The 10,122-nt window shown below is 49.3% G+C and overlaps 2 protein-coding genes across 2 annotated transcripts in view; one reads left to right on the forward strand and one right to left on the reverse strand.

Annotated features, from left to right (window-relative positions):
* The window catches only part of EAH_00040610 (hypothetical protein, conserved), a gene marked incomplete at both ends in the record, with an annotated part of 2,805 nt that extends 1,268 nt beyond the window's left edge, over nucleotides 1-1,537 (reverse strand). The window contains 3 exons of the mRNA XM_013395265.1: nucleotides 73-223; nucleotides 576-620; nucleotides 1,427-1,537. Coding sequence (XP_013250719.1) covers nucleotides 73-223; nucleotides 576-620; nucleotides 1,427-1,537 — 307 coding nt within the window. The remainder of the gene's footprint in view (nucleotides 1-72; nucleotides 224-575; nucleotides 621-1,426) is intronic.
* Nucleotides 1,538-4,186: 2,649 nt separating this feature from the next.
* On the forward strand, nucleotides 4,187-9,602 carry EAH_00040620 (DNA-directed RNA polymerase alpha chain, putative; the record flags this gene model as incomplete). Its single annotated transcript, XM_013395266.1, has 4 exons — nucleotides 4,187-5,462; nucleotides 5,971-6,062; nucleotides 6,532-8,219; nucleotides 8,660-9,602. The coding sequence occupies 4 exons, from the start codon at nucleotides 4,187-4,189 to the stop codon at nucleotides 9,600-9,602; spliced, it is 3,999 nt and encodes a 1,332-aa protein (XP_013250720.1).
* Between the last annotated feature and the right edge of the window lie 520 nt (nucleotides 9,603-10,122).

Raw genomic sequence — 10,122 nt, forward strand, 5'->3', positions numbered from 1 at the left:
CAGCAGGGGCAGCATAGGGATGAATAGGGATAGGAGGGCGGTGTCTATACACCTGAACATAGGCTTGCAGACCCATATACAGCTGCAGCTGCTTCTGTTCGCTCTCCTCGGGCTTCAAGAAATAAGCACTGAGAGGGTGAGGAGACACTTCATTCACAGGGACAGCTGTCAAATTATCATACAGCCAATCCGCTGGCTCGTGGATCAGCACTTCGTCATATGTCTGCAGCAGGAGACAGGTGAATTAGAGGAGACAGCAAGCAAATAAATATATTTGCTTATTTATTTTGTTGCTGTCTACATAGGAGACAGGTAGATAGAACGAGACAAGGAGATAAAAGGAGACACGTAGATAAAAGGAGACAGGTGGATATGAAAGGAGACAGGTAGAGATAAAGGGAAGAGAGCAAACACAAGGAGACAGACAGATAAAAGGAGACAGGCAGATAAAAGGAGACAGGTAGATTGACATCGTCTTCAGAGACACAAACACAACCCAGTCCTAAACCCCAAACCCTAAACCCTAATAAACCCTAAACCCTCATAAACCCTAAACCCTAAGAGCTCGCCCTCACCTCTGAAGCGACGCATGGGCCCTGAGGTGCGCCAGGGAGGTTAAGCTGAGGCAAAGGAGACACCAAACAGACAACAGCAATTGAGTTATATATTTTATTTATACGTTTAATGCCACACTGTCTCCTCTTGTCGCTCTCTGTTTTTCTCTGTCTCCGATTCACTGAGGCGCTGGGGTGTCTCTGCTGCTCGCTGCATCGTTGGGGGTCTCAGTCTCTTTCGAAGTGTCTCCTTATCTCTTTACTGTCTCCTTTTCCTTTCCTAAGTATCTCTCTTTTTCTTTAGTGTCTCCACAGTGTATCGTTTTGCTCGCTGTCCTGCCTCTTCGTTTCTCTGTTGTCTCCTCTTGCTCTTTCTGGTGTCTGTTAGTCTCTCTATTATATCGTCTCGCTCTTTGTAATATTTGTTTGTCTCTAAAGTGTCTCCTTGCCCTGTGTTGATCTCTCTACTATCTCCTTTCCTACTATGTAGTGCGTACACGGAGACAATAAAGAGACAAATATACACCATAAGCAGCAGAGGAAGACACTAGCCCCGCAAGTGTCTCCTTTTGTCTCTTTACTGTCTCCTTTTGTCTATTCAGTGTCTCCTTTTGTCTCGTTACTGTCTCCTTTTGTCTCGTTACTGTCTCCTTTTGTCTCGCTACTGTCTCCTTTTGTCTCGTTACTGTTTCCTCCTGTCTGCTTAGTGTCTCCTTTTGTCTGCTTAGTGTCTCCTTTTGTCTGCTTAGTGTCTCCCTTTGTCTCGTTACTGTCTCCTTTTGTCTCTTTACTGTCTCCTCCTGTCTGCTTAGTGCCTCCTTTTGTCTGCTTAGTGTCTCCTTTTGTCTGTTTAGTGTCTCCTTTTGTCTTACTCTTAAGAAGTGGCTCATCTCAACTGGGGGCAGAGTCTCATCAATTAAGAATATCCGCGCAGTTATATAAAACTCCCCCCAACCCGCTTCTGAGACCTCATAAGGAGGCATAGTTAAGGCTGCAAGCACCAGAAAGGAGACACTAAAGGAGACAGATTTATATCTTAATAAAAAGGAGACAGTTAAAGGAGACAACACCACAAAGGAGACATTAGAGGAGACAGATCTATATCTTAATAAGAAGGAGACAGATATATATCTTCAAAAAAACAGATTTGTATCTTAATAAAAAGGAGACAGTTAAAGGAGACAACAGCACAAAGGTGACACAAAAGCAGACAGATCTACATCTTAATAAAAAGGAGACAGTTAAAGGAGGCAATCATGTTACAATAGAGACAGATAGATACATACACAGATATACACACATTAATTAGTATAAGAATTAGTATAAGAATAAAAGGAGACACTTCAGATATAATATACACGCATACACATGCTAATAAGAATAAAAGGAGACATCCACATACTAAGAACATAATGAGGAGACAGCCACACAAAATCATCTTCTATCAACATGTTAAGATAAATATAATAATAAAATTACTGTTCAGCAGCAGAGACACAACAACAAAGGAGACAGAGGCAAAAGGAGACAGGAAGAGACAGAAAAAGACAAGGAGAGACAAAAAGGAGACGAAAAGGAGACGAAAAGGAGACAAAGAGGGACAAAAGGAGACAGAAGGAGACATCAAAAGGCAAGAGGAGACAGATCGATATGAGGGGAGACATAGGGAAGAAGCAAAGAAAACAAAACAGCAATAGATGAGCACCTAAACCCTAAACAATTAGGCCTTATATAATGCCCCCAACGCAAACCCTTAATCCTAAACCCTAAACCCTAAACCCTAATATTAAACTAAACTGCACACAAAAAAGCCCCATAATAACCTTTGCATGCAGCAGAACCGTAAGCCCTCAGTCGTACACCCTAAACCCTAAACCCTAAACCCTTGTGTTATCGGACTTCTTCTGGGGTTAACAAAAGAAGGGTCTAGCTCAAATACAACTTTTTTAATGAAGTGAGAAATGTCTTCGCCGTCAGGAGAACGAAGAAGACACGTCCATTTGTGCGTCATGTCGTTGTGTCTCCTCTTCTCCTGCATGCACGTACACCCCACACTTGCATGCATGCATTTGTATATGCATGCATGCATGCATTTGCATGCGTGCGTTTGTATATGCATGCATGCATGCGTCTGCATATGCATGCATGCGGTTGCATGCATACAAACGCTTTTGCATGCGAGCAGGTGTTTCTGCATGCATTTGCATGCATGCATGTGCTGCTGTTTGCATGCGTTTGCATGCATGCATTTGTATGTGCATGCATGCGTTTGCATATGCAATCATGCATGCATGCATGCATGCATGCATTTGCAATTCATTTAAACCCGTAGACATAGAGAGAAGGATTGTCTGTGTTGCGTATGAAGAAGGAGAGGGGCTGTGTATTAGCAGATAAAGGGTCTACGAATTAGGGTTTAGGGTTTAGGGTTTAGGGTTTAGGGTTTACAGCTTGGGTGAGCTTAAAGGCGTAAGTCCCCATAATGAGGGGCTTGCGAATAGTAAAACCCTTGCGAGTCCTCACGGGGGCAGCAGAGCCCGGAGAAGGAGCACTGAGGCCCTTCATTCTTCTTCAAACCCTAAACCCTAAACCCTAAACCCTAAACCCTTGGATTCTCAACCTCCTCAACGAGGAGAAGAGAGCTGAGCAGCTAATAGTAAGGAGACAGGAGAACGAAGACAGAAGAGAGAGAGAAGGAGACAGTAGGCAGGAGACACTTTATAAGAAAATACTTCTATTAGATATCCCCAAGAGGGTTTATTAACAAACAATAACAGATAATTGATAGATTTGCATAGCAGCAGCCCCTTCTACTGTCTCCTATACCCTGCAAACAACGGGGGCCCCTCTTCTCTGGGGGCCCCCTGTCTCCGCCTAGCTTTCTTTAAAATATGAGAGCCGCAAGTATAAGAGAGATATTCTTACTGTCTCCTTTTATATAAGGAGACTGTTGCATGCGCGTGAGAGAAGGCCCTGGGGCTGCTGCTGCGGTGAAGAGGAGGAGACAGCAGATATAAAGAAGAGACAGAAGAGAGACACCAAACAAAACAAACAAAATATGCAAATGCATCAACCATTAAACTCCTATACTTACTAGAAACTAATGCAGCAGCAGCGCATGCAGCCCTATGTCAAGGGGGCCCCCCGGGGGTAAGGGACAGGGGCCCCCCCCTAGGAGACCCTATAGAAGCATTACATCATTTAGGGGCCCCAAACCCTCACACACTGTTTGTTTTTCAGGGGCTCTTGTGCTGCTGCTGTTGTTGCTGCTGTTGCTGCTGATGTGCTGCAGCAAAGCAGACAGAAGTCCCTCAGAGCAGCAGCAGAGACACCGCGGGAGAGACAAATGGATAGAGGCAGAGGCAGCTCTACGGCTTTAAAAGAAACTGTCTCCTTTTTTATAAACTGTCTCCTTTTTTGTCTCTAACACCTCCTCTTCTTCGCATGCAGACAGGGATAAACACCACCAACCCCGCCTACCAAAAGGGTTTAGGGTTTAGGGTTTAGGGTTGAGGATTAAGGGACTAGGGTTTAGGGTTTAGGGTTTAGGGTGACTTCTCCTTCCCCGTACCAGCAGGGGGGGGGGCCCTCAAGGGGGCCCCCCTCCAGCTCTAGGAGGCCCCCTAAGACTCATGGGGCCCCTACTAGTGCTGCTGCAGCCGCTGTGTCTGTCGCCTAGGGCCGGAGTAAAGGAGAGGGGCCCTCAAAGGGGGCCCCCTTATCTGTCTGGGGGGCCCCTCCACAGTGTTGCGGTTGCCGGCAAGTTGGGGGGCCCCCCTACCAGTTGGGGGCCCCTGAGGGGCCCCCCTACCAGTTGGGGGCCCCTGAGGGGCCCCCTTGTCTATTCTTTTACTGCAACACTTTTCTTCTTCTTTTGTCTCTTTTTCACGGGGCTGTCAGAGGGGGCGGTCCTTAGGGCACCGCAACCCCCAGCAATAGCCCCTCATACAACCCCTCTGCAGCAGCAGCAGCAGCAGCAGCAGCAGCAGCAGCAGCAGCAGGTGTGGGCAGCTGCTTTGTCTCGAGGAAGCGACAGGGGGCCCCTCCGTCTAGGACTGACGGCAGTAGAGCCGCAAAGGAGGGGCCCCCCTGACGTCACAGCAGGGGCCCGTCGGTTTGCATGCGGTGGGGGGCCCCCCTGTTTGAGTTTCGTTCATAGGGGCCCCCCTCTAGCTGTGAAGGGCCTTCGCTCAGCGGCGAGGGGGCCCCAGAGATCTCCTTGGGGCCCGCGCTTGAAGGGAGGGGCCCCTGACGATATCTGTTGGCCCCCCTCATCGCCCGCAGCAGCAGCAACTGCTGCTGCGGCTGCTGCTACAGCAGCAGCAGCAGACGCAAGTGAAGCAGCAACAGCAGCGGATGCAGCAGCAGCGGAAGCAGCAGAAGAAGTAGCAGCAAGTGTAGCTCGCGTTGCTTCTGCTTCAGCTGTGGCGGATGCAGCAGCACGAGCGCGGGAAGCAGCAGCAGCAGCAGCAGCGGCAGCAGCAGCAGCAAAAGCAGCAGCAGCAGGAACTCGCCCCCTTCCTCACATCCAAACAGACCTCCCAGGAGACAGTCTCCTTGAACGTAAATACCCCTCGTTTGAAGATATACCATCAAAGCTGCCGCCTAGGGGTCTGGGGTGTCTCCCTCAGGCAGCAAAAGGAGACACTGCAGCAGCAGCAGCAGCAGCAGCAGCAACGCTGGGGGGCCCCACAGCAGGGGTGGGGGCCCTAGGGCGGGGGGCCCCCTTGAGGGACATCCTAGGGAAGGAAGCAGCAGCTGTACAGACAGCAGCAGACGAAGAGAGACAGTTTGTTGAGGCCCGCTGGCTGCAGAGACTTGCTGAGACACACAAACTAGCAGACAAACAAATAGAGACAGTGAGGGAGCAGCAAGCAGAGAAGCTTAGGAGGATGCAGCAGCCGCCCTGTAAGAAGGAGGCACTTCAAACGGCTCTGGCCCGTGTCCTGCTGTCTCCTCTTGCTGCTGTCTCCTCTGGCTGCTGTCTCCTACTGCTGCTGTCTCCTCTTGCTGCTGTCTCCTGCTGCTGCTGCTTCTCTTGCTGCTGTCTCCTCTCGTTGCTGTCTCCTGCTGCTGCTTCTCTTGCTGCTGTCTCTTTTTGTTGCTGTCGCCTCTCGCTGCTGTCTCCGTTGTCTCCCCTTGTTGCTGTCTCTGCCTGCTGCTGTCTCCTCTTGCTGCTATCTCTTTTGTCTCCTCTACAGCGGCCTAGCTCCAGCTGAATGGGGGCGGGGCTGTGGGGCCTATCTCTTCCTGGTCTCTTCTTATCTAGTTGCTGCTGCTGCTGTTGCTGCTGCTGCTGTTGCTGCTGCTGTTCCTTTCTTTGGTGTACCCGCTGTCCGGTGTCTCCTTTTTCTTTCTGTCTCCTGTCTCCTTTTTATTCTTATGTGCTGCTGTCTCCTTGTCTCTTTTGCTTTAGGGGTATTTTCTGTTGATAGTTTGGAGGTTGAGGCCCCTGCACCCCTATTTTATGATTATAAGACCTACGGGCCCTACTTAGAGGCATACACGGTGTGTCTCCTTCTCTGTCTCCTGTCTCCTTCTGTCTTCTGTCTCCTCTATGTGTCTCCTCTCTCCTGTCTCCTTCTGTCTCTTGTCTTCTCCTCTATCTTTCTCCTGTCTCCTTTCCTGTCTGTCTCCTGTCTCCTTTTTTATCTGTCGCCTTCTCTATCTTGCTACTGTCTCCCCTCTGTATATGCTGTCTCCTTCTCTGTCTTTCTCCTGTCTCCTTTTTTATCCGTCTCCGCTCTCTTTATCTATCTGTCTCCTTCTCTGTCTGTCTTCTGTCTCCCTCTCTATCTTTCTGCTGTCTCTTTCTGTGTCTGTATCCTGGTGTTGCTCCTCACGCCTCTGTCTCCTTGTCCCCTGCCTTTGCCTCTAGGTTTGGCTGAACCTGTCTCCTTTCTCTGCAAATGTGCTATTGCTGCTGCTGCTCTTGTTGCTGCTGCTGCTGTTGCTGTTGCTGCTGCTGCTGCTGCAGGAAAAGACGAGTGACCAGGTTAGCTGCAGCGAGCTCCACTTGAACGAGGAGACTGGATTGATTGAGGAGACACCTCTTCCGAGTCCCCGTAGCAGCAGCCCCGAGCAGCAGCAGCAGCAGGAGCAGGAGGAAGAGGAGCGTCTACGTGCTGCTTCTGCTGCTGCTGTTGCTAAAGGAGAAGTCTATGGGCCTGCATGCAGTGGCTTCCGTCTGCAGCAAATAAGCCCCCCTGTAGCCCACCGCAGCGGCATCAGTTCTTTCTTTTACTTTCATGCCCCGCACTCTGCACCCTTTGTCCCCTTTATTAATGCATGCAGAAGAGAGACATTTACTCTACCGAGGCCTGCTGTTACTGCTATCAAAATTGAAAACCTTGATTCCTACGTAGACGCCCCACAGCTGCAGCCTCCCCCGCCCAGCCAGATCCCTCCTGCCTACCTGCAGCAGCTGCAGCAGCAGCAGCAACAGCAACAGCAGCAAGAACAACAACAACACCCGCAGCAACAACAACAGCAACAGCAGCAACAACAGCAACAGCAGCAACAGCAGCAGCAACAACAACAACAGCAGCAGCAGCAGCAGCAGCAGCAGCAGCAGCAGCAGCAGCGTAAGGGAATAAGCCCTTCAGCATTCTTAAAAAGACTGCCAGTAGAGGTGGGGATGTGCGTTGTGGGTATGCGGGAAGATGTAGAGGATTTGATAGATAATCTAAGACAAATAATATTTAGAAGAAAGAGACCTTATAATAAAAGGAGGGGCCCCCGGGGGTCCCCTAAGATAGGGGGCCCCCCAGAAAAGGGTACCTTCGATAACCCATGGGTAGGGTCTCTATCTGTAAAGGGCCCTATTGCTGCTGTTGCTGGCGATATAGTACTACCTGATGAGCTTGAAGTTGTGAACAAGAGTGCTTATTTATGTACAATGAATGCAAATTATTATTTAAATCTGCAGATAAAGATTGAAGAAATAGAAGAGTATGTGCTGCCTGAGTTTGGCTATGATAGTCTTAATAGAGATATTGATGCAGAGGGGTTTTTCTATATTGCTTCTTATTGCTGCCCTGTGCAGCTCTTCGGCTTTGAAGCTCAGAGGGTCCCTGAGGCCCTCTCTTCAGCTGTCTCTTCACATGCACATAAACACGCTATACGTTATTACAAGGAGACACCTTATGCACAAGCACAGAAGGCTAGGTTCGGAAGAGACCCACATACTGACCCTGTCTATACTACACTTTCCAGCTGTCTCCAAAAGGGGGGGGGCCCCCACAATAAACAGGGGGGCCCCCAGGGGGCCCCTAAAGGGCCCCCTCAGGGACTCCAGCACCAGCAGGAGACACGCAGCAGCAACGCCTTGAATACACACATACAGTCAGCAACAACAAAGAATAGTGTAAGGAGACTCGGTGTGGGGGGGGCCCCTACTTTATTGAGGAAGGGGGCCCCAGGAGGAGGCAGCGATGCAGGAGATGAAGGAGGAGACGAAGGGGCCCCCCCTTTTCCTTATGAATCTCTTGGAGAGATAGTTACAATTGAAATACATACTGATGGGTCTGCAACCCCTAGAGAAGCATTTATAGAGGCCCTAGAAAGGGTTGAGGGCCTCGCTTTAGAGACACTTGGGGCCCTTCGTACAAACTGTAAACCCTCAAGAGATGGAAATGTTGAAGAAGAATTTGAAGACCCAGATATGTACCAAGACAAACACAGGCAAGCCACATGCAGCAGCAGCAGCAGCAGCAACTGCAGCAGCAAATGCAGCAGCAGCAGCAACAGCAGCAAATGCAGCAGCAAACGGCACACAAGCAAACAAATAGACAAACAAACAAATAGACAAACCAACACAAACAAACAATATGTATGCAGATTCAGATGCCTTATAACACTTAGACGCATGCAAGCACAAACACAAACGCAAACGGAGACAGCTAAAACCAAAAGGAGACACTTCACTAACACACTCAGAGTCCCTTCCTCGTTCCCTCTTCGCAGTGTTGCTGTTAAGCAGGGGGGGCAGAGACAGTCTCCGTGTTGCAGTCTCCTGTCTCTTCTCCTTTTGTCTCTTTCGGGTTGTCTCCGCATGCATGCATGTGTCTTGGGGCTGGCAGTGGGGTGATGTGCGTGTGATGCAGATACACCGGGGTGCCCTGGAACCCTTATAAAGATTCTTTGACTCGTACACTCGATAGGCATAAGACTTTCTTTAGAAACGATATGCTGAGGCAGTATAGCCCTGTAAAGGAACAGCTATTATATAGAAGAGAAGTATTTGGAGACACTCGGGGGCCCCCTAACAGTCCCCCTGAGGGGCCCCCCAACTCGCAGCAACACCCCATGCAGGGCCCCCAACACGAAGGAGACACCCACACAAAAGAGACAGACAAAAGGACCCCACAGCAAGAGATTCATACTCTATACGCAACACAGGCACCGGTGCAGCCGCAGGAGACTGCTTCAGGGGGGCCCCCCTCGGGCCCCTCAACTCCTGCGGAGGGCCCCTTAGAGACCCTAGGGGCCCCCTTAGGGCCTCGTCCTGTGTCCCCCTTAGGGCCTTCTAGTGGGGCCCCCACAGGGCCCTCAACTGAGGCCCCCATAGGGCCCTCAACTGAAGCCCCCATAGGGCCCTCTACTGAGGCCCCCATAGGGCCCTCTACTGAGGCCCCCTTGGGTGCTCCTACAGGGACCCCCTTAGGGGCCCCCACTGGGGTGCCCTCGAAGCCTCCTGGGGCCCCGTTAGGGTCCGCTGATGCGTCTTTTGCAGGGGCTGATGATGTGTCTCCTTTTGTTTCTGATGAGGAGACAGAGCGTTTGCTAGATGAAGAGGAGTTGGAAGAGGAGTTGGTGCAGCGTAGCCCAACAATAAGACTAGAGCGAGAAAAGGAGTATCAGGCGACTTTAAAGCTGCGAGAAGACATAGAAAAAGGTAAAAAACTACAAGAAAGAGGAGACGGTGAGGGTCTCCCTAAGTTCCCCATCAAACATCAGGGCCTTGAGATGCCCCCTGATTGGGTCTTTGATGATTTTATGGCTCAGAGGGTCCCCATAGGATGGGTTACTGGCTTCACAAACGATTAAACCCTTTTATCCTCTTTTCATCCTTTTTAAACCCTTTTAAACCCTTAATAAACATTTTAAACCCTTGTAAACCCTTATTAACCCTTTTAAACCCTTATTAACCCTTTTAGACACTTTAAAACCCCTTAAAACCATTCTAAATCCTTGTAAACCCTTTTAAACCCTTATAAACCCTGATAAACTCTTTTAAATACTTTTAAACACTTTTAAGCCATTCCAAATCCTTATAAACCCTTTTAATCCCTTCTAAACCCTCTTAGACCTTCATGAACTTGATTAAACCCTTTTTAAACCCTTGTAAACCCTTACAAACCCTAATAAACCCTTATGAACCCAAATAAACCCCGGAAAACACTAGTACAGAGGGAGCAAAAAAGAAGGCTCCAACGGCTGTCTTCTTTGGCCTCTTAAAACGCTAATAAACCTTAATAGACTACAGTAAACCCTAATAAACCCTAATAAACCCTAATAAACCCTAATAAACCCTAATAAACCTTAATAAACCCTAATAAACCCTAAT

Source organism: Eimeria acervulina, genomic scaffold (assembly GCF_000499425.1).
Source record: "Eimeria acervulina Houghton genomic scaffold, Eah_scaff497, whole genome shotgun sequence".
NCBI lineage: Eukaryota > Apicomplexa > Conoidasida > Eucoccidiorida > Eimeriidae > Eimeria > Eimeria acervulina.